At 51.2% G+C, this 24193-nt stretch overlaps 3 protein-coding genes across 3 annotated transcripts in view; 2 read left to right on the top strand and 1 right to left on the bottom strand.

The window, feature by feature from the left end:
* The first annotated feature begins 268 nt into the window (after nt 1-268).
* LOC116278545 (fatty acid-binding protein, liver) lies at nt 269-5802 on the top strand. The gene is made up of 4 exons (XM_072951633.1): nt 269-425; nt 2046-2218; nt 3834-3926; nt 5683-5802. The coding sequence occupies exons 1-4, from the start codon at nt 359-361 to the stop codon at nt 5731-5733; spliced, it is 384 nt and encodes a 127-aa protein (XP_072807734.1). The 5' UTR covers nt 269-358; the 3' UTR covers nt 5734-5802.
* A 2216-nt stretch (nt 5803-8018) lies between these two features.
* On the top strand, nt 8019-13441 carry LOC116278352 (fatty acid-binding protein, liver-like). Its single transcript, XM_072951634.1, has 4 exons — nt 8019-8085; nt 9764-9936; nt 11544-11636; nt 13391-13441. The coding sequence occupies exons 1-4, from the start codon at nt 8019-8021 to the stop codon at nt 13439-13441; spliced, it is 384 nt and encodes a 127-aa protein (XP_072807735.1).
* Nucleotides 13442-20553: 7112 nt separating this feature from the next.
* The window catches only part of SMYD1 (SET and MYND domain containing 1), a 29341-nt gene continuing 25701 nt past the window's right edge, over nt 20554-24193 (bottom strand). Inside the window, exons 8-10 of the mRNA XM_006203815.4 lie at nt 22860-23023; nt 21902-22070; nt 20554-20712 (exon numbers count right to left, since the gene is read on the bottom strand). Of these exons, the coding sequence (XP_006203877.1) occupies nt 20554-20712; nt 21902-22070; nt 22860-23023 (492 nt within the window). The remainder of the gene's footprint in view (nt 20713-21901; nt 22071-22859; nt 23024-24193) is intronic.

Consider the following 24193-nt stretch of genomic DNA (forward strand, 5'->3'; position numbering starts at 1 on the left):
GATGTATACCTTCACATACACATATATAAATGTGCACACACACATTACACGGGAGAGCAGTGACTTAAACCACAGGGCCATAGGGCTTCGCACTTGACCGACACACATCAATGTTTGCTGAATTGGAGAAAACTGCCGCTATGCCCAGCCTGCTGTTTTTTCTGTTTTGTTTTTTTTTTTCCTTTTTTATCGTTGACCATTGCTCTCAGGAGTTAATATTTGAACCTGGTCATAAAGGAGTCGACACCTAATGACCTACGGCCAACACTCGAAGCAGAGGGAGCCCCTATAAAACAGCCCACGCTGGCACCCGGCCGGCAGAGCTGCGACCAGCTGAGGACGGACCCTCGTCGCCACCATGAACTTCTCCGGCAAGTACGAACTGCAGAGCCAGGAAAACTTCGAGGCCTTCATGAAGGCCATCGGTGAGTGCTGGGCCGGGGCCGAGGCTGCGGGTCAAGGGAAGGAGGGTCCGGCCCTGCAGGTGGAGCCCAGGCAGGGTCTCCAGGTCGGGATGCAGGGAGCGGTTCAAGCTGTGCACAGACTAGGGGGCCTTGGCCTGCGTGTGGCTTTCACAGCTGGGGCTGTTCCTCCCTGGACAAGGCCACATCACAGGCGAGTGGAAAGAGCACTGACCTACGGTCTGATCTGGATTGAGGCCACCTCTGCTGGTCCCTCGTTGTGTGACCCTGTCCATTCACTCATTCATTCATTTCTTCATTCTTCTAACAAACATCGATTCAGAGCTAACCATACGCTGAGCTGGATGCCGTGCTGGGCAGACACCAGGGAGACAGGTACAGTGAGCCCCATGCTCAAGGGCACAATTGAGAGAGAGAGAAAAAGTGCAGAAATAAATGCACGAAGTATCTCTGATCGTGTCCTGAGTGCTGCCTTGGCCCCAAGCACTGGGCTCAGCCCTCCGTAAGGCAGCTTCCTGTTGACTCCTCACTAAAAAGGTCTGAGTTGTGTGCTATTATTTTTCCCATTGTGCAGCTGAGGCAACTGAGGCCCGAAAGTTCAGGTAGTCCCAAGCAGGAACTAGTTCCCAGTGATCTTGTTTTAAATGCCTGTGCAACCACCTCCCTCCGCCCACCCCTCCAACCCCAAGTCACTTTCAGGAGGATGTGATGCTCACGGGAGGACCTCAAGGGAAGGCTTGGTGGTGGTCAAGGTGAGTCTTGGCTGAGTCCTGGAAGATGAGCAGGTGTCCACTAGGGGACAGGGGGAGGGGAGCGTGCTCCAGGCAGAGGAAGCAAAGGAGCAGTGGGACCAGGAAGGGTGCTGACAGGGAGAGGATGCAGAAGAGAGCAAAGGTCGACAGAGGAGGCCCCTTGGAGCCGGCTGAGAGCTTGGATCTTCTCCTGCAGGCCCCACTCTAGGCCTTGAACTGCTCACCTGTGCAACAGGACCCTCCCCACTGCTGTCAATGCACATGGTTTTCAATCCACAATTCATGTGATGGAATAAACATGCTCTGTAATTTGTAAAGCTCTGTCCCGAGTCAGGGACTCTGGGCACATCTGACTCCAGGGCCCTGGTGGCAGAGGACTCGGCAGGGGTGGGGCACGGAGGTGTCCCAGGCACAGAGCTGGTGGGTGCTTGTTGTCTGGGCGTGATTATTAAGAGCTCCCTCTTTCACTTGCACGAGGGACCTGGCTTGGGAGATGAGCTGTAAGGTCACCCTGAGTGTGCAGGACAAAGTGCTAACACTCAAAGAACAAAGTCTCCTGGCAGAAAGGAGGAGGGGTGAAGATGGAGAGCGAGTAAGAAGGAGGTGCCGTCAAGAGGAAGGCTTCCTCGGGGCAGAGGAGTGGTTTTTTATAAACCAGCTGGCAAGATGCCGGGTGTGGGCGGTCAGGCCAAGTCAGGCCACTGACCTTTCAGAGGTTGAAGCCCATGTCACTCACAGGACGCCAGTAAGGGCCGTGGCCTCCGCGACGCACAGCACCTCCCTCCCCCTCCGGGCTACAGAGTCCCTCTTGTAACCACTGCCTTCCAGCTCCCACCTCTGCCCACCTTAAACCTCAAATGGTTTCCACCAGGTCTGCCCGACGACCTCATCCAGAAGGGCAAGGACATCAAGGGGGTGACGGAAATCGTGCAGAATGGGAAGCACTTCAAACTCACCATCACCACCGGGTCCAGAGTGATCCAGAACGAGTTCACCCTGGGGGAGGAGTGTGAGCTGCAGACCATGACTGGGGAGAAGGTCAAGGTAGGAGCTCCCCTCTCGAACGCCCCTCTGCTTCCGGAACCTTCCCTGGAGCCTGGCCCAAGGGCTTCCTCCCCCAGGGCTCCCACCTCACAATTTCCACTGCTGAGACCCTATCTCTGAACCCACTGCTGGAGGGAGAGGCAGAGAGACAAAGCTCTTAAGAAAGATGCTCTTCTGGGAGCTCCCAGTTTCCTGGGACTGTCTGGGGGCGCTCTGGCCCAAGAGTCTGAGCTCCCCCTATGGAGGGTGCTGGGGAAACAGGCACACAGCAGGAATCTAAGACTCGGATTCTCCCAGGCCCCGCAATGGGCCAGGGGTCGCCAGTACAAAACCCCTAAAAGCTCTGAGGTCATCCTTGGGCTAAAGGAAATGGGCCTCAGAGCTGGTGGTGACAGGGAGACTTCCTGGAGGAGGTGCTGGCAACGCCAGTGTACCCAGGCCCAGGCAGGCCCTCAGACCAAGCCTTTGGGGGTGCTCACTGAGTCCCTGGCCTCAGCTGCCTCAGCTGTGAAATGGGCGCGGTCCCCCTTCCCAGAGCAAAAGCAGTGGGCAGGGCAGCATCACCTCCAATGGGCTGTGTCAAAGGTGTGTAACGGGAGGTGGGTGCTGGCCATCTGTGGGGTTGGCAGGCACAGGCAAGGAGATCCAGGCAGTCGGGCCCCTCACCAGGAGCCCCTATTCCCCCCTCCAAAACTCCGCACACCCCAGCACAGCCAGAGCCCCTGAGCGGCATCCTCCCTCCACACCAACTGCAACCACCACCCCCACCTTGTTAACCATATGCATCGGGCTCAGCTGGCTGGTCTCCCCTCCCCTTCGGACGGCTCTCCGTTTCTGCTCTCCAGACGTAGCAGCACAGGTCAGAGGTCGGTGATAAATCTGAGGAGGGACATTCCCTTCTACACCCCCAGTTAGGGGGGGCAGGTCCTCAGGGGTTTCACCACAGGCCTTTCCAGTTGTCCATCTTGGAGGCAAAGTGTTAACCTTGGCCAGCGTCTTCTGCTTCCTGCTGGCTTTCTGTTACTCTTCCTGGATGCACAGAGCTTGAACAGGAGAAAGATAAAGGTGCTGGAAAGAGCAATACAAACCAAAGCAAAACCCATCTGGCCGGGATTTTGAATTTAGCTGCTCCCTCCCTCCATGGACTTGGAGAATTAGATGTTACTCAATTTGATTTTAGTGTTTGCATTTGAACCAGTTAGTGGCCTTATGCTGATTTCTGGATCCCATCCCAGAAGTGAAAAGTCTGACAAAAGAAGCCCTGTCTTTTTCTTTAGTTTTTTTTTTTTTCTGGGGGGGCAGGGGGTAGTGGTAATTAGATTTATTTTAATTATTTTTTAAAGGAAGTCCTGTGGATTGAACCCAGGACATCATGCTTGCAAAGCACATGTTCTATCACTTGAGCTGTACCCTCCCTCCTTTTCTTTGGTTCTTGAATGCACCTCACTTCCGTTTAGAGCCAGACAAACGGGGGGAGTCAGGGACGGTGACACAAAGATGAGCAGTTAGGTATCTGTAAGCAGAGACCCCTGCAGGGGAGCCAACCTCATTAGCAAAAGTTTCACCCCCTCCCAGACCCTTCCCCTCAGGCCATTTCTTCTGTCCCCCATTGCAGGCAGTGGTTCAGCTGGAAGGTGAGAATAAACTGGTGACAACTTTCAAAGGCATCAAGTCTGTGACTGAATTGAATGGTGACACAATCATCAGTGTAAGTTGGCCCTCGAATCCTGCATCTCCCAGTGCTGGAGTTGGGGGCGGGGAGACAGGACATGCAGCCCTCCCCGCTGCCTTCCCCGTGGCCAGTCTGCTCCCTCGTGCCCCGGCAGTGGCCCCAGCTGCTGCTTCCCCGCTCTCTGGGTTCCTTCCAGCGGTCCTTCCATCCCCACTTTCCTGCCTGGAGTCCATCACTCTATAACCCCCACCCCCACTTCCTCCCTCCTCATTGCCATCCCCCGCCTCCTCTCCCCTTCCTTCCCCAGCACCCGAACAGGATGGGATAAGTAGGAGCTTGTAGGAGACACAGGGTCCTGGGGAGCCACCAGCACAGCTCACCCTTCATGGTCTCCAGCAGGATGTTGACTCAAGACTCGCTCACGGGCGGGAGCATGGAAATCCATTCCCACCTCCTGTGGTCCTCTGATTCATGGAGCAACCCTCCCCATGACCCAACTACCCCCCCCCCCACAGTCCGGGAAGGCTTTGTCTGGCCAAAAGTTGGGCTCTTTCCTTCCTTTTTCTATTTTATGACTTTGCACTGCTTGTCAGCCATAACCCTTCCCTTCTGCCTCACTCACCAATGAGCCCCAGAGGCCCATCTGCCCTGCCAGCCCAGGGCACTGAGTCAGTGCCTCTGCCCTTTGGCATTTATAAGGAGAATGATGTTCTTGGCCATTTCACGGCAGCTTTGGAATCTGGCGCTCCGGTGGTGTGTGCGGCCCCATCCTCGGTGCCTGGCTGTAGGCCGTGTCCTGCCCCCATGTGGGGTGAATAGTACAGCGTTTCTCCTGCAGTTATGTCCCCCTGGCTCTTCCTTGCCCCCAGGCTGTGTCTTGAGGAGCAACAGAAAGCAGAACATTGCCCAAAGGGCCTGTCATCTCCCCGTTCAAGTGGAGAAATCCCTCAGCTAGGAGAGAGGGAGGGTCAAGCATGAAACACGTGGTCCCCAGCCCCAGTCCCGGCACGGTCACAGCTGAGGTGGGGCACCTGCAGGGCAGCAGGAAATAAGCTGTGCTGGACTCAGTCCTGGCCACCGTCCTTTGATGCGTCCCATCGCCCCTCATGCTCCCACCTCTTGTGAGGGAGGCAGGATGAGGGATGCAGTGGACAGGCTGACCTGTCCAAGGTCACCCAGAGAATGAGTTGTGGAACCAGGGTTCAAACCTCGATCTTTCCTTTCCATTGCGACACTGCTGAAGCTATGGGGCTCCTTTTCCACCCTGATGACATTGCCCTCCATCTCTGCCACAGTCGTGTTCCCAAGAACCAGCACGAGAAAGGGACCTGGGGGAGAACAGAACATCCCTCAAAGACTCAAAAGTGTGTGAATCTGAGGGATCTAATGCTTTCATATGCTTCACAGCTTTGGGAGGAGAATTATTGTGTCCCAGGCTGGGTGCCTACGTGTTTCCACATACATGTGTCCTAGGTGCTCAGCACATATTGGTTCATAGTAGGTGCTCGATGAAACTTGGAGAAATTGGGTTGGATTGGCTGGTTGGGATGGTCTTGCTCTAACAGCCATTGACGTAGAAAGGAATTCAGTAAAGGGCGGACAGCTCTCCACGGGAGGAAGCAAAGTGACAAAGACTTGGCGCGGGAATTTAGAAAAGATTGCCAACCCTTCCTCTGGTCCAGAAGCAGAGGAGCCTTTTGAGTTGCTTCATATGTTAGCTATTGGGGGCTTCATCATCATTTACAATTCAACATCACGGTAACATTTCATGACTTTTTTTTCTGACTTGCAGACCATGACTTTGGGCGACATTGTCTTGAAGAGAATCAGCAAAAGAGTTTAGACTAGTCTGCGTTTCATATTCTTTCACTGTGTAAAATTAATGTAATAAAGTAAACTTTCTTTAAAAATATGCCTTTTTTTCTTGATGGGTTTCTATTGGTGGTGCTATTGAGCACTGAGCAGTTCTGTTTTTGTAAGCCCTGATAATCTGCCTGTTGCATCCTTCTGGGTCAGGTCTGAAGAACAGACCCCAGGCTGCCCACTCAGGTGACCCTATGAGGAACAGATGATGTGGCTGAATCTGTGGGGCAGCCCTGGAATGACCACATGGCAAGGAGCCAGAGCAAGAGGGTGTGCCGTGTGCTGGTCCTGAGGGTGACTCCTGTGGGGACAGAGAGAGCAGGATCTCTGGGCAGGCAAAGGGGAGCTATGCCCACCAGGGCGGCCACAGTGGCCCCACGCACCAGGGGACACGAACAAAACAAGCGGGCGCTGACCCACCAGATGAGCAGGTCTCTCTTCTAGAGGAGGGCTGAGCAACGACTGAGCAAGAGCTGCCAGAAATGAACAGAGGAAGCCCAGACAGAAATTTCCCCCAAGCTACAGGCAGAGGCACAACGTGGGAGAAGGATTTCTCTGAACAGCGCTCTGTACCGGGCAGTGGTAGCTGTTATGGGTTGAATCGCATATCCCCAAAACTCACATGTTGAAGTGCTCAACCTCATACGTCAGCTTGTGACCTTATTCAGAAGCAGAGTCATTGCAGATGTCATTAGTGAAGCTGAAATGAAGTCATACTGAAGTAGGATGGACGGGCCCTTAATCCAGTATGGCTGATGTCCTCAAAAAAGGAGAAATTTGTGGATACAGACACCCACACAAGGAGGATGCCGTGTGACGTTTGGAGTTATGTAACCCCAAGTCAAGGAACTAGTGGGATTTGGCTGAGAGAGCCTGACAAGATCTCCCCCTCTCTCCTCCAGAGGGAGCATGGCCTGTACACTTTGATCTCAGACTTCTGGCTTCTAGAGCTCTGAGATGATAAATTTCTATGGTTGGGAGAACCCAGTCTGTGGCACTTCGCTATGGCATCCTTAGCAAAAGAATTTAGTGCTCCTACCCCAGGAGCGGCCAAGCCCGGGCATTTCCACCTTGTATCTTTCAGTTCTCAGAATTGTACGCAGCCCAGAGAAAGCTCTCAGCAAAGATGCCTGAATGAATGAAGGAATGACTCTGTCTCATGTCCCACCTCCTCTCTTCCCACTTCTCAAGCTGAAACCCATTACTTGTCACTTGGATTGTCTCACAGTCCGCTAGGATATTACTTGTCACTTGGATTGTCTCACAGTCCGCTAGGACATCTCCCTGCCTCTCTCTCTCTCCTGCTGACCTCCATCCCACTAACAGTCATCTCCCCTAAATGCGGCACTGATGCTAACATGTCTCAGTGCATTGCTTCACACATCAGAGTCAAACCACTAACCCTGCATTCAAGTCTCTATGAGGGGGTGAGTAAACTTTCTCTGGAAAAAGCCAGAGAGTAAATATTTTCACATCTTTGCCACAACTCCCCAGTTTTGCTTTAGTGGCACCAAAAACAGCCAGACAACACCCACACAGATGGCCGTTTGGGTATTATCTGTGGCTATAAAACTTTATTTATGGACACGGAAATTTGAATTTCATATCATTTTCCTATGTCATAGAATATGATTCTTCTTTTGATTTTCTTTTCAACCATTGAAACACAGAAAATCATTCTTAGCTCACGTACATATAGAAAGAGGTGGCAACCGGATCTGACTCTTGGACCGTAGGTTGCCGACCTTGGCTGATGACAGCCTTGTAAAAATTCAGTTAGTGTGATGATAAACGTGGGAGGAGATTATAGGGTTATGTACATGAGGGGAGGTTTTGAGATTAAAAAGATTCTTGGGTATTTTCCTATGTGTCTGGATTAATGCACAAACACACACACACACACACACACATCTCTGTGCACAGACGTATACCTGAATATATACACACACACAGATACATACACACATTTCATGGCAGAGCAGTGACTTAAAAACCACAGGGCCACAGGGCTTCACACTTGACCGACACACATTAATGTTTGCTGAATTGAGCAAACCAATCCTGTGCCCAGCCTATATGTATTTTTGTTTTCTTTATCGTTGACCATTGCTCTCAGGAGTTAATATTTGAACCTGGTCATAAAGGAGTCGACACCTACTGACCTACGGCCAACACTCGAAGCAGAGGGAGCCCCTATAAAACAGCCCACGCTGGCACCCGGCCGGCAGAGCTGCGACCAGCTGAGGACGGACCCTCGTCGCCACCATGAACTTCTCCGGCAAGTACGAACTGCAGAGCCAGGAAAACTTCGAGGCCTTCTCAAAGGCCGTTGGTGAGTGCTGGGCCGGGGCCGGGGCCGAGGCTGCGGGTCAAGGGAAGGAGGGTCCGGCCCTTTAAAGGAGCCGGACAGGTGGAGCCCAGGCAGGGTCTCCAGGTCGGGATGCGGGGAGCGGTTCAAGCTGTGCACAGACTAGGGGGCCTTGGCCTGCGTGTGGCTTTCACAGCTGGGGCTGTTCCTCCCTGGACAAGGCCACGTCACCGGCGAGTGGAAAGAGCACTGACCTACGGTCTGATCTGGACTGAGGCCACCTCTGCTGGTCCCTCGTTGTGTGACCCTGTCCATTCACTCATTCATTCATTTCTTCATTCTTCTAACAAACATCGATTCAGAGCTAACCATACGCTGAGCTGGATGCCGTGCTGGGCAGACACCAGGGAGACAGGTACAGTGAGCCCCATGCTCAAGGGCACAATTGAGAGAGAGAGAAAAATGAAGAAATAAGTGCACGAAGTATCTCTGATCGTGTCCTGAGTGCTGCCTTGGCCCCAAGCCCTGGGCTCAGCCCTCCGTAAGGCAGCTTCCTGTTGACTCCTCACTAAAAAGGTCTGAGTTGTGTGCTATTATTTTTCCCATTGTGCAGCTGAGGCAACTGAGGCCCGAAAGTTCAGGTAGTCCCAGCTGAGGTCACACAGGGAGCAATCCTACCTGAGTTGGGATTTGAAGGAGGAACTAGTTTCCAGACACCTTGTTTTAAATGCCTGTGCACCGATGTGCACCCCCATCCACCTCGCCCCACCCAAGTAACATCCAGGAGGATGTGATGCTCCCAGAAGGACCTCAAGGGAAGGCTTGGTGGTGGTCAAGGCGAGCCTTGGCTGTGTCTTGGAAGATGAGCAGGTGTCCACTAGGGGACAGGGGGAGGGGAGCGTGCTCCAGGCAGAGGAAGCAAAGGAGCAGTGGGACCAGGAAGGGTGCTGACAGGAAGAGGATGCAGAAGAGAGCAAAGGTCGACAGAGGAGGCCCCTTGGAGCCGGCTGAGAGCTTGGATCTTCTCCTGCAGGCCCCACTCTAGGCCTTGAACTGCTCACCTGTGCAACAGGACCCTCCCCACTGCTGTCAATGCACATGGTTTTCAACCCTCAATTCATGTGATGGAATAAACATGCTCTGTAATTTGTAAAGCTCTGTCCCGAGTCAGGGACTCTGGGCACATCTGACTCCAGGGCCCTGGTGGCAGAGGACTCGGCAGGGGTGGGGCACGGAGGTGTCCCAGGCACAGAGCTGGTGGGTGCTTGTTGTCTGGGCGTGATTATTAAGAGCTCCCTCTTTCACTTGCACGAGGGACCTGGCTTGGGAGATGAGCTGTAAGGTCACCCTGAGTGTGCAGGACGAAGTGCTAACAAAGTCTCCTGGCAGAAAGGAGGAGGGGTGAAGATGGAGAGCGAGTAAGAAGGAGGTGCCGTCAAGAGGAAGGCTTCTTCGAGGCAGAGGAGTGGTTTTTTGTAAACCAGCTGGCAAGATGCCGGGTGTGGGTGGTCAGGCCAAGTCAGGCCACTGACCTTCCCTTTTGGAGGTCGAAGCCCATGTCACTCACAGGACGCCAGTAAGGGCCGAGGCCTCCGTGACGCACAGCACCTCCCTCCCCCTCCGGGCTACAGAGTCCCTCTTGTAACCACTGCCTTCCAGCTCCCACCTCTGCCCACCTTAAACCTCAAACGGTTTCCACCAGGTCTGCCCGACGACCTCGTCCAGAAGAGTAAGGGCACTAAGGAGGTGACAGAAGTCGTGCAGAACGGGAAGCATTTCAAGTTTACTGTCACTGCTGGGCCCAAAGTGTTCCAGAACGAGTTCACTGTGGGTGAGGAGAGTGAGATGGAGACCATAACCGGGGAGAAGGTCAAGGTAGGAGCTCCCCTCTCTAACCCTCCTCTGCTTCCGGAACCTTCCCTGGAGCCTGGCCCCAGGGCTTCCTCCCCCAGGGCTCCCACCTCACAATTTCCACTGCTGAGACCCTATCTCTGAACCCACTGCTGGAGGGAGAGGCAGAGAGACAAAGCTCTTAAGAAAGATGCTCTTCTGGGAGCTCCCAGTTTCCTGGGACTGTCTGGGGGCGCTCTGGCCCAAGAGTCTGAGCTCCCCCTATGGAGGGTGCTGGGGAAACAGGCACACAGCAGGAATCTAAGACTCGGATTCTCCCAGGCCCCGCAATGGGCCAGGGGGCGCCAGTGCAAAACCCCTAAAAGCTCTGAGGTCATCCTTGGGCTAAAGGAAACGGGCCTCAGAGCTGGTGGTCACAGGGAGACTTCCTGGAGGAGGTGCTGGCAACGCCAGTGTACCCAGGCCCAGGCAGGCCCTCAGACCAAGCCTTTGGGGGTGCTCACTGAGTCCCTGGCCTCAGCTGCCTCAGCTGTGAAATGGGCACGGTCCCCCTTCCCAGAGCAAAAGCAGTGGGCAGGGCAGCATCACCTCCAATGGGCTGTGTCAAAGGTGTGTAACGGGAGGTGGGTGCTGGCCATCTGCGGGGTTGGCAGGCACAGGTAGGGAGATCCAGGCAGTCGGGCCCCTCACCAGGAGCCCCTATTCCCCCCTCCAAAACTCCGCACACCCCAGCACAGCCAGAGCCCCTGAGCGGCATCCACCCTCCACACCAACAGCAACCCCCCCCCACTGTGATAACCATATGCATCGGGCTCAGCTGGCTGGTCTCCCCTCCCCTTCGGACAGCTCTCCGTTTCTGCTCTCCAGACGTAGCAGCACAGGTCGGAGGTCGGTGATAAATCTGAGGAGGGACATTCCCTTCTACACCCCCAGTTAGGGGGGGCAGGTCCTCAGGGGTTTCACCACAGGCCTTTCCAGTTGTCCATCTTGGAGGCAAAGTGTTAACCTTGGCCAGCGTCTTCTGCTTCCTGCTGGCTTTCTGTTACTCTTCCTGGATGCACAGAGCTTGAACAGGAGAAAGATAAAGGTGCTGGAAAGAGCAATACAAACCAAAGCAAAACCACGTGCTCGCCCATCTGGCCGGGATTTTGAATTTAGCTGCTCCCTCCCTCCATGGACTTGCAATTTTATCTTAGTGTTTGTATTCGAAACACTCAGTGGTCTTATGCTGATTTCTGGATCCCATCCCGGAAGTGAAAAGTCTGACAAAAGAAGTCCTGTCTTTTTCTTTAGTATTTTTTTTTTGGAGGGGTGGGGAATGATTAGGGTTACTTATTTAATTGTTTTTTAAAGGAGGTCCTGGGGATTGCACCCAGGACATCATGCTTACAAAGCACATGTTCTACCACTTGAGCTGTACCCTCTCTCCTTTTCTCTAGTTCTTGAACACACCTCACTTTTGTTTAGAGCCAGAGGAACGGGGTAAGGGAGAGTCTGGGATGGTGACACAAAGATGAACAGTTTGGTGTTTGTAATGAGAGACCCCTGCAGGGGAGCCAACCTCATTAGCAAAAGTTTCACCCCCTCTCAGACCCTTCCCCTCAGGCCATTTCTTCTGTCCCCCATTGCAGGCAGTGGTTCAGCTGGAAGGTGAGAATAAACTGGTGACAACTTTCAAAGACATCAAGTCTGTGACTGAGTTGAATGGTGACACAATCATCAGTGTAAGTTGGCCCTCGAATCCTGCATCTCCCAGTGCTGGAGTTGGGGGCGGGGAGACAGGACATGCAGCCCTCCCCGCTGCCGTCCCCGTGGCCGGTCTGCTCCCTCGTGCCCCGGCAGTGGCCCCAGCTGCTGCTTCCCCGCTCTCTGGGTTCCTTCCAGCGGTCCTTCCATCCCCACTTTCCTGCCTGGAGTCCATCACTCTATAACCCCCACCCCCACTTCCTCCCTCCTCATTGCCATCCCCCGCCTCCTCTCCCCTTCCTTCCCCAGCACCCGAACAGGATGGGATAAGTAGGAGCTTGTAGGAGACACAGGGTCCTGGGGAGCCACCAGCACAGCTCACCCTTCATGGTCTCCAGCAGGATGTTGACTCAAGACTCGCTCACGGGCGGGAGCATGGAAATCCATTCCCACCTCCTGTGGTCCTCTGATTCATGGAGCAACCCTCCCCATGACCCAACTACCCCCCCCCACAGTCCGGGAAGGCTTTGTCTGGCCAAAAGTTGGGCTCTTTCCTTCCTTTTTCTATTTTATGACTTTGCACTGCTTGTCAGCCATAACCCTTCCCTTCTGCCTCACTCACCAATGAGCCCCAGAGGCCCATCTGCCCTGCCAGCCCAGGGCACTCAGTCAGTGCCTCTGCCCTTTGGCATTTATAAGGAGAATGATGTTCTTGGCCATTTCACGGCAGCTTTGGAATCTGGCGTTCCGGTGGTGTGTGCGGCCCCATCCTCGGTGCCTGGCTGTAGGCCGTGTCCTGCCCCCGTGTGGGGTGAATAGTACAGCGTTTCTCCTGCAGCTATGTCCCCCTGGCTCTTCCTTGCCCCCAGGCTGTGTTTTGAGGAGCAACAGAAAGTAGAACATTGCCCAAAGGGCCTGTCATCTCCCCGTTCAAGTGGAGAAATCCCTCAGCTAGGAGAGAGGGAGGGTCAAGCATGAAGCACGTGGTCCCCAGCCCCAGTCCCAGCACGGTCACAGCTGAGGTGGGGCACCTGCAGGGCAGCAGGAAATAAGCTGTGCTGGACTCAGTCCTGGCCACCGTCCTTTGATGCGTCCCATCGCCCCTCATGCTCCCACCTCTTGTGAGGGAGGCAGGATGAGGGATGCAATGGACAGGCTGACCTGTCCAAGGTCACCCAGAGAATGAGTTGTGGAACCAGGGTTCAAACCTCGATCTTTCCTTTCCATTGCGACACTGCTGAAGCTATGGGGCTCCTTTTCCACCCTGATGACATTGCCCTCCATCACTGCCACAGTCGTGTTCCCAAGAACCAGCACGAGAAAGGGAACTGGGGGAGAACAGAACATCCCTCAAAGACTCAAAAGTGTATGAATCTGAGGGATCTAATGCTTTCATATGCTTCACAGCTTTGGGAGGAGAATTATTGTGTCCCAGGCTGGGTGCCTACGTGTTTCCACATACATGTGTCCTAGGTGCTCAGCACATATTGGTTCATAGTAGGTGCTCGATGAAACTTTGAGAAATTGGGTTGGATTGGCTGGTTGGGATGGTCTTGCTCTAACAGCCATTGACGTAGAAAGGAATTCAGTAAAGGGCGGACAGCTCTCCATGGGAGGAAGCAAAGTGACAAAGACTTGGCGCGGGAATTTAGAAAAGATTGCCAACCCTTCCTCTGGTCCAGAAGCAGAGGAGCTTTTGAGTTGCTTCATATGTTAGCTATTGGGGGCTTCATCATCATTTACAATTCAACATCACGGTAACATTTCATGGTTTTTTTTTTCTGACTTGCAGACCTTTACTGTGGGCAACATTGTCTACAAGAGAATCAGCAAGAAAATTTAGACTAGTCTGCGTTTTGTATTCTTTTATTGTGTAAAGTTAATGTAATAAAGCAAACTTTCTTTAAAAAAAAAGTGCCTTTTTTTCTTGATGGGTTTCCATTGGTGGTGCTATTGAGCACTGAGCAGTTCTGTTTTTGTAAGCCCTGACAATCTGCCTGTTGTGTTCTGCTGGGTCAGGTCTGAAGAGCAGACCCCAGGCTGCCCACTCAGGTGACCCTATGAGGAACAGATGATGTGGCTGGATCTGTGGGGCAGCCCTGGAATGACCACATGGCAAGGAGCCGGAGCAAGAGGGTGTGCCGTGTGCTGGTCCTGAGGGTGACTCCTGTGGGGACAGAGAGAGCAGGATCTCTGGGCAGGCAAAGGGGAGCTATGCCCACCAGGGCGGCCACAGTGGCCCCACGCACCAGGGGACACGAACAAAACAAGCGGGCGCTGACCCACCAGACGAGCAGGTCTCCCTTCTAGAGGAGGAATGGGCAAGCCCCGTCTCTGCCACAGCTCCCCAGTCCTGCTGTCGTAGCTCAGAAGCAGCCACAAACAATACCCAAACAGATGGGCAAGGCTGTGTTCCAACAAAACTTTTATTTATGAGCACTGAGATTTGAAATTCATATCATTTTCACATGGCATAAAATATTCTTCTTTTGATTTCTTTTAAACCATCAAGACACGGAAAACTATTCTTAGCTCACTTATCATATTGAAAGAGGTGGCAACCAGATCTGACTCGTGGTCGTAAGCTGCCGACCTTTGCTCCATCATAGCCTGTCCCCTCTTATCTACCTTCACACCTTTTCTATAATGTACATTCCAATCAAGCTAAACTATCTCTCATTTCCCTCGTAATTTAAGTGCCGCCTCCTTCAAGACAGCTTCCTGAATTGCACAGCTGGAAGTGTTCCCTCCTGCTGTCTGGTATTCTGTCTGCAGCAGCCTAGCAGAAGAAGGTCTTCCCGCCTCGCACTATGGCCTTCCCCTCGTTAGCCCTCCTTCTTCCATGTGGAGCAGGATCTTGGAGAAAACGTGAGACCGTTATTTCAGGGACCAAGGCAGACCTAAGGGCTTCAGAGCTTCAGTAAGGACTCTGAGTTGGAAGACACAGGGGGAAAACCAACCAACAGCACAGCACACTACAGTGGACCAGTCAGAAACATACATTCAAGATAACTAAAGAGCTAAATGAATAAATGTGAAATATTAGAAACACACATGGCGATAGGTTAAATAACTTGAATTACAGGAGACCTTCTTAAACAAGATTCAGTGACCATAAAGGAAAAGATGATTTCATTTTACTACTCAAAAATTTTAAATTTCATATAAAAAAGACACCATAAGCATATTCTCTGCCTGAAAAAAGAAAAAAAAGGAAAAAGAAAAAACAACAATGTGGGAGAAAAGATTTAAGGGGTATGTAACAGAGATTAATAGAATATAAAAACCTCCCCTCAAATCAATAAGATCAACAAGACAACGGGAAAGTGAGTTGTGGACATTTATAGGGAATTCACAATACGAAATATGCTTAGCCTCATAGCAATCAGGGAGGAAGGAGGTAAGATGCGACATCATTTTGCAAATCAAGCTAGTAAAGAATAAAAAGATGGATCACGTACAGTGTTTGCAAGGATGTGATGGGTGGCTCTCCTACCAGTTGGTGGAGATGGAAACTGGTACAGCCCATTAACAGCACCCATTAACATTTGCAACATCAATTCCCTCACACCTAGCCGTGCCGCTGTTGCACATCTCCCTAGAGACGTGTTTAAACACATGCACAGAGAAGTATATAGAGAATGCAACCGCCCGAAACTGGAAACAAATGTCCATCAGTTAAAAAAAAAAAGAAAAAGATTAAGCAAACGGGGCTCTGGCCACACCCTGAAATAACCTGCAGTAGACGAAATAAACAAGGTGGATCTATATGTACTGTCGTGGGACTATTTCTAAGACCAAGATGTTTAAAAAAAAAAAAAGAAGTTTCAGAACAATATCAACAGTATAATGGCATTCATATAAGTTTTGTTAAAATGTGAAACGAAATGATCGACTTTTATTGATATACATATATGTCTGTGATCACGGATGGATGGAACATCAGATAACAGCCATTACCTCTGTGGTGGAAACAGGTCAAGGGAGATTTTGGCATTATTTATATTATTTGAATCTTATGAGGAAGTAACTATGCGGAATCATTTTTTTCTAATGAGCAATGAGTTTTTAAAAAGCAGAGGATTTCAAGTAACAATGGTGGGCTTGAAGACGTGGTTCTAATTAACCAATCCATAATTTTGACCTCAGTTTTCTCATCTGTAAAATGGGCAATGAAATACCTTCTCTTGTGGGTTTTGTAAGAAGCCCATGAAGCTATACCAGTGTTATCCCAATGAAACACAGATGTCATCATTACCAGCTGGATTCCTGGGGAACTGCATTTGGTTTTGACATGCAGACCACTAGCAGAAGCTCTGTTACTGCCCAGGGAAATTAACCTCTGTGAGCAGATGAAGAGGCACAGAGAGGAAAAGAGGTTTGCTTAGGACCACCCAGCTGATAAATGGTGAAATCGAGGTCCTTTGACCCTCAAGCTACAGGAGGAGAAAAGTAGTAGAAACAAGGTCTTCTCTGCTAGGAATCTGACGAAATCCCCGAAGTCTCCCCCTGACTGGGGACAGCTCTGGTTTAGGAGGCGACTGTTTGTATGTTTTTGCCTGAAAAGAAGAATTCGTTTCAGATGCTGAATTTGGATTTTGCACAAATGCCCAGAGAACTTTGGGCCTGAAGCCTGCTTTAAATAAGCTGAATAAATAGCTGTTGATGGTATGAAAAATAACATGAAAAGGAATATATATACAACGGAATCACTATGCTGCACACCAGAAATTAACACAACATGGTTAACTGAGTATAATTCAATTAAAAAAAAAAAAACTACAGCAAAGTATTCTCTACAACTGCACTGTCGAATACAGTAGCCACTAGCCACATTGGCTATTTAAATTGAAATTAATTGAAATTAAATACAATTTATAAATTCAGTTCCCCACTCATACAAGACACATTTCGAATGTTTAATAGTCACATGTTGTTAGTGGCTACTGTATTGGACAACACAGATAGAAGACATTTCCATCAACATAGCGAGTTCTTTTGGACAGCACTGCTCTAAATAGTCAGGAAGAAAGAAGTCATGGGGGAGGGTAGAGCTCAGTGGTAGAGCATGCATGAGGTCCTGGGTTCAATCCTCAGTACCTCCATTAAATAAATAAGTCTAATTAACCCCCCCCCAAAAAAAAAGACAAGAAAGAAGGAAGCTACACATACTGGCTTGGAAACACGGAAAATTTAACGGCCTTTGTGGACTGCTGTAACATCAGAACCCGAAGATACACAATTTCATGTCTCGCCTGCTTTGATCTAAGCAAATTCATTCACTTATTCATTCATTTATTCAATACACATAAACTGAGCAACTACTACGTTCCAGGTGCTAGGTTCTGGGAATAGAAAGATAAATAAAAGGTCAAACTCCTGCCCTCCAGAGGCTCACAATCTGATAGGCAAGGCAGACAAATAAAAAGGCAATTATAATGCTGTGAGGAGAGTGTTATGATGGGAGACTCACGGGTAGTATGACAGACTCAGACAGGCAGCCAGCTGAATCTAAGGCTTGCAGGGGAGGCTTCACAGAAGGGGTGATTTCCAAAGTGGATGCTGAAGGATGAGTAGGAGTTGGCGGGTGTCAGGTTTTTAGACAGAATGTTTCAGGCCTCAAGGAGCGCACAGGAGAACATGGGTCACCCAGGGACCTGTGAGTGAGTGGGTCTGACTAAAGTCTAAGATGCAAGAGACACGCCGGAAGTGACCAGAGCAGAAGTCAGGTGTTCTCCTTGGTGGGGAGAAGGGTCCTGAGGAGGAGCAGTGTAGGGATGGAGAGAAAGGGAAGGGAAAGAGCTTCTGCTGGACATGCTGAGCTCGATGTGCCTGAAGAACACTTGAGAGGGTGCATGGGACTGGAGCTCCTACAGTTTTAAGGACATCAGCCTCAAGGTAGGGATTAAACAAAGGGTCTGGTTGAGCTCATGGGGGAGGGTGTGCAGAATAAGATGAAGATGGATTGAGAGTGACCAGGATGAACAAAATCAGCTCCAGGAAATGCCAGCCCATCGGGGTAGGGAGAGAAGCGCCATCAGAGGACCATTGCTAAGAGGTGGAGCCCAGAATCAAAGGCTGCAGTTCCGACTGAGGCAGAGAAGCCAAATAACACGAGGGCTGAGAAGTACGCACGGGAGTTGACCTTGGGAAGAGCCACATTCGCGGATTAGGGAAGCCAGCCTGCAGGGGGTCCAAGAAGAAACGGAAAGCGAAGAAAGGCAGATGATAACTATGAGAGACAAAGCCTTAAAAAAAAACTCAGCTGTGAAGATTGTGATCAGAGTCCCCAGCATGTCTATTAATTGCTCTGAAGAAGCCAGAGGACAGAGAAGTGTGATGAACCCAGGGTGAGAAGAAATATCGGTGCAACGAAGCTCTGAAGACCGAGGAAGTCCGAAGTCCAGGTGGAGAGTCTCGCTTTGGAGAAGGAAAGGGCTCCTGTCCCACTGGTGTGAGAAGGAGGGGAGGAAGGACGTGCACAGACAGACGCGATGTGTGTAAATGTGGGAAGAGGAAATTGAGGGAATCCCATCTCCTGTATCTGTTTCCTCCATGAAGCAGGAGATGCAGCTCTGCTCAAAGCAGGGGACTCCAGGACAGGAGTGAAAGCTTGAAATAACTATGGGGCAAAGGGAGAGCCACTGAGGGGCACATAACGCGTGCACATCTGGGCTGCACCACAAGGTCAGCCGAGGCTGGGGAGGAGAAGTCCGTGGAGGCGCCTGCTACTCAGAGAGGGGCTGTTTTCCTGGCTGTGCTCAGCACCTCCGGGTGCAGCAAAGGAAAAACAAGACAACTTAATTAATGCAGGCAGGGGCTCTGCTGGGCAGAAAGTGCGGAGAGGCAAAAAAGGAAGACAGGCTGATGCACTGGTTATCTGGAAGGAAGTGGAGACGGGAGGAGGGTGACACACATGATGTCATATAGCAGTTTGGGGCGGAGGAAAGAGACAGAGGGGTGAGCAGGCAGAAGGCAATGACCAGAAAGTTAGACATTAAAAACGGAGAAACTATGGGTGATGGCAGTGTCCAGGGCATGGCCAAGAGAGAGTGAATGGAGAAAATGGAAAGACATCTGGAGCTGAGTAAATGAAGAATCTGTGAAGCAAGAGGTTTCAATGATTTGTGAAAGTGGACTTTGAAGACACCAAGTTTGAGAAAGAGGGGATGGAAAACAAGACCATGGTATGGGGGAATGACCAGCAGATTAGCAGTGGCAAAGAAGGGAAGAGGTTTGGGGGAAGGTTTTATATGGGGGTGCAAGAGTGATCATTTGAACTGGCACAGCTGGGTTCCTGGGAGAAGGCTGGTGCCCTCTGTAGATGCGTCATACATGGGTTTGGAAGAACTGTCACTCTCCCTGTGCAAGTTCTAGAGAAGCAGGTGTCCTCAAAAAAGAGCCAAATGCCAGGAGTATTCTGTACGAGGATTCTGCAGAGAAGCAGAACCTTTGCTGAGCTTTTGGACAAAGCTTTTGGCACATTGACAGAGCTGTTGGTCAGGTTATGAGGGAGGCAGTGGGTCATTCTGAGAATGAAAGGGTGGGGATGGAGGACCAAACACCTTAGGCACCGATGACAAATACGGGGCCCAGTGGGATCACTTGACTTCAAGATTTCAGGGTCAAGGGTCAAGACTGTGGAGTCAAGGGTGGCCCCAGATGGTGTAGAAGGCATGGTGACATTCTCAAATGGAGGGTTTCAGCCCAGGATCCCCCAAAACATTGGTGAGACATTTGGGATCCCAGAAAATAACAGGACAACTAGATTGGTTGATTTCCAAGACCCTCACTCTTGGGTGGAAACCAAAGCAGCCTCCCAGGAGATGAGGGTAACTTGGTCGCACCCCTCAAAGAGATCCTAACCTAGATGTGTGGAGTCCAGATAAGATATTCCTTCTGGCAAGAAAAGCAGAGGCCTGGGGGCGTGGGCAGTGAAAGAAATTAAGCAAGGAAGGTCATAATTATTCATCACTAAAAATAGAGATTTCCTGGGGGCTGGTGATGAAGTGTAAGCTGGTAAAAACCAAAGCAAACACCCAAAGGCCAAGTCTTCTGGACCCATGACCATTAGGCATCTCTTTCCATGTTTCTCCCTCTACTTCAATCTGAAGAGACGTCTTCAATCCTAGGAGGCCAATGGCCAGAAAAATCACAGATACTGTCCAAGGAGCCCCCACATCACAAGGATCACAAGGCTTGGTGGCGAGGGTGGGGGAAAGGACACACCCCTCTCTGTGTTCTGGAAGTAATTTCCGAATAATGCTTGGAACCCAGACTTCAAACAGAGGCCTCAAATGGTTTGGGCAAAGCCCCCTCCTCTTTCTGCACAGGTTCCCTTCTGAAAAGGTTTCAGTTCTCTGAGTAGGACCTAAATGGCTCAAACCCAGCCCCTTCTTCATAACTCCACACTCACTGGGGAGACTGGACATCACCCACCCCGGTCAGCCAAGTCCTGAATACTCCAGAGACACCTGCACAGATGGGTGAGCAGCCATCTGAGACTCCAGGCACCTTCCACCCTCAGCTCAGATGTCATCTCCTCCATGACACCCCTGCCACCACACACAAGCACATACACACACGCCAGACACATGCCCACCCTCCCTCCATATGGTTTATACCATTACATCCATTATTACACTGTGCTTTAATTGTTTGTTTATATTTAGGGTTCTTTATCTCTAGGGCCTAGCACCCAATAAATATTTGTAGGATGAGCTGGGCTGGGCTGGGCTGGGCTGGAGTTGAACTGAATGGAACTGAGTTGAAATGAACCAAAACGACCATGGGGGACACAGAGCAGTACATTCTCGCAGCAACAAAGTTGAGCATTACCTTGACTTCCTCGTCAAAGAGCTCCCCCAGAAACCCACTGCCTCCAGAATGTCTCCCCTGTTCCCCAACCACGACGCGTCCCCCATCCCCTACCCCCAACCCCCACCAGGCAGGTCCTCATTGCTTCTTATGGAACAGGGCCGGCGCCGGCTCATTGCTGGGCTCCGCCATGACCTGCATGGGCTGGTTGCTGAGGGCGGCCTCGCGCATCTTGTGGTACATGAACTCATTCTGGCGGAACATGCGCAGCTCCATCTCCGTCTGCATCCGCATAGCCTGTGGGACCAGATACACCGTGAACAGAGCTGACAAGCCCCCAGGATGTGTTGGTCTCTGACCCACCTTGGCCCTTTTGGAAACGACAGACAATGGGGCAGTGACTCCCAGACACGGAGATTTCAACTGCATCCCCTCAGAGGATGCCCCCCCCCCGACACACACACACACACACATTGACACACACACTCTCTCATCCACTGGGGGCCTGAGGTCCTGGCAGCGGGCTCCGTTTGTTAGGGAGAGGGCGTCAGACCCCTGAGAGAGCAGCTTGGGGAATTGTCCTCAGCAGGAAATGTGTCTTCTCAGGAACTGCCAGGTGGGTACGTGGATTTGAACTTAGGTCCCAGTTAAGGTTACAGGATGTTAAGCAAGTGACTTAATCCCTTCCGTCCTCAGTTTCCTCACACATGAAATGGGTCCCATTCTCTTGTACTTCACCATGGACCGGGAATATTCCAGCATAAGACCTACAGAAAAGCCCTTATTCTCCCACTGTCCCTTCGGGAGCTATTTATCACGGGCCAGGCTTTGTGGAGGGGCTGGGGTTACAGCAGTGAATATGATGACAGAAACTCTTGTTTGACAAGCTTAATATACCCACATAAAGACAGTCTTCTCATACATTCAATGACACCAAAGTCTGTCCTCTTGGACAGTCCTTTGAACCCTGTCACTTTCAAATAAACCAGCACAAAGCACAGAGGAAACCAGCAGCTACTAAGAGCATGCCACTTGCCTAAGTGTGGTTCTAAGTGCTTCGCTTGCATTAACTCACGGAACTCTTGTCACAACTCTGTCCTTTTTCTCCATGTCACAGCTGGAAAGGGCTGTGTGACTAGGTTCCAATCCCAGCAGTCTGATTCCAGAGCCTGTGCTCCCTGAGTCCCGCCCCATGGGCCATGGGCTGCACACACATGCACATCATTTAGGTTTTCTCAGCCCAGGCTCTGAGCCCCTCAGGGTTCAAGTCTCAGCTTTGCTGGCCACTCACTCTGTGACTAAGGACAGCTTACTCCCCTCCCCTGGCCTCTGTGTTCTCAGATGTAAAACCCAGGGAGTGGGCTCGGCATTTCTGAATCCCCTTCTGGTCCAGTAGGCCATCTCCGGTCTTTCCAAAAGCAGAGTCTAGAACTCAGCTTTCATCCTCAGAGCAGGCAGGGAGGCCCAGCCCCAGGATGCCACTTGCCTCTAGGTCCTTGGTGATGGGGTGGGAGGGTCCGTGTGTCACGAGGAGAATGGCATAGGCTTTGCAGATCATACTGTGCCCCACCTCAATGTTGCCAGCGTGCCAGTTAGTCAGCCCCGCCCGCATCACGGCCATGCCCAGCTGGGCATTGTTGGGGTGGTAGAGCTTCCTGCGAGGCAGAGAAAATCATCATAACACAGGTTCCCAGCTTGCCTGTATCCGCACGGCCTCCGACAACTTACAAGGTGGCCTCACTGATTAAGTCCATCTTCTCTCCCACCAGCCCCTTGAGGCCCTCACCCTTGAGCTGTATTTTCACCTCCTTGGCACCTTGCTAACAGGGCTTCCTTTTAGCATGTTGTACAGTTTCCCCGGGTTTTGCTCATGAGTAATATCCATTCAAAAAAACGAACCTTCTTGTGCCAACATACTCAGACATACAAATTCTGAATTTGGCCAGAAATACACATTCACATGCCCATGTGGACACAGAAGGCAAGAGAGGACATTAGCAGAGCGAAGGCAGGGGAGTTGCAGTTTACAATTTATAAACAAGGAGGGCTGAAACGTTTTTTTTTTTTTAACTTAAATAAAATCTAACGCTGACAAGGTTGCCTGTGTTGATTGTTAGGGGGGAAGAAACCTTTCTAAACACTTAAGATCAAGCTAGATTTAGCCTTCTGGAAACCACAAGCACAAGATGTCACCCAAGTAATAGATGAGCTGGGGGACTTGAAATAGACCAGAGATGACAAATAGGTTTCATCTCAGCTATCAGATCTGATTATTTGGACATTATTGCTTGGAACACCATGATAAAAAGGCTCAATCATAAGGAGGTCTGTGATCGATTACTGATGCCTGCTGTGGGTGCAGGAGGGAAGGGTAACAACATGTGTGCCATCCCTGGAATAGACACATTTCCAGAAGACTATCCAAGACTCAGGATTGGACATACATATAGCCATCCACCATCCTCCTGGCGTAGTGTGACGCCTCCCCATAGGCCTGCAGGTAGGACAGGACCTCGGAAACAATGCTCAGCATCCGCAGCGTGTAGATGTTGGTGTCGGTAAATACTGGCTCCTGCTTCTGCAGACACTCCCGGCATAATTTCACAACCTAGGAGACACAGGCCCTGCCCGTTACCACCGCCCCAGAGCACATGCTTAATTCACATGGGGAGCATCACGATGGTGTTGGACACTCATGCTCTGAAGGCTGTGGAAATTGCTGACAGAGGTGGGAAAGCACCAGTTTGCGATCTGAACAGCAAAATGGTCCCATTTGGCTAAGATGTAGGGGTGGGAAAAGTAACGGTGGGAGACGCGGCTGACGTGGCAGAATGAGGCGTCATCACGTAAGTCAGTAGGTAGCAGAGTTAGGAAAGCTGTATTCATACGTGGACAGTTACCAGCACAACAGTGCAATGAGCTAGGTGCCACTAAAACTCCCATTTTACCAGATGAGGGAACTGAAGCACAGGGAGGGTGAGTGCTTTGCCAAAGTTACACAGATAATGAGCAATGGAGCAAAGGTTCAAACCAAGCCACGGAGCTTTATCTTAATCTGCATTCCCGTGATTCTCCTCCTGGCTGCGCTTTGGAATCACCAGGATTTTTAAAATACCGATGACTGAGCTCTACCCCAGACCAAGTGAAACTGAATAGCTGGGGAAGGGCCCCTGGCATCTGCAGTTCACATATGCCCCTGGGTGGTCCTTCTGCAAAGTGAGGTTGGACAATCACGCCCTGGTGGAAGTGTCCAGGACAGATCGGCACAGAGGCCGGGAGACCCACCATGAGGATGCCACTTAGCACCTGGGGAGGAAAAAGACGGGCCCGACCCCAGGGAGCTTGGAGTCAGGCTTTTCCTACGGATTCATTTATAGATGTCGTCCGGTTTGCACCCTACGAAGTCAGATGGTCTCTGGATTTTTGTGGTTCATAGCTCTCCTCTCCTTCCCTGGCTGCTCTCCTGGGAGAAACGTCACATAGTTCTTTCCATTTCAAGTGGGTGGAAGCCAATGTTCTCTGAGACTTTCCCAGGGGCCCATTAGGCTGCTGGGTGGGGGTGTGACAAAGTGCAGGCTGGTAATCAATCCACCGGAAGGTAATCCTCTTAAGCCCATGGGCAGGGTCCAGCCCCACAGCCGGCCCTGCCAGGCTTCAGTGGAGAAGAGACGTGAAGAGGCAGAGAGGAGAGAGGATAGAACCAGTGGGGCCCTCCTGCTGGCTCCAGCTCCTCCCTCGAGCCTCTGCCATAGACTTTCCATACTGCACAGCAATACTT

Source organism: Vicugna pacos, chromosome 28 (assembly GCF_048564905.1).
Source record: "Vicugna pacos chromosome 28, VicPac4, whole genome shotgun sequence".
In the NCBI taxonomy this organism is placed as follows: domain Eukaryota; kingdom Metazoa; phylum Chordata; class Mammalia; order Artiodactyla; family Camelidae; genus Vicugna; species Vicugna pacos.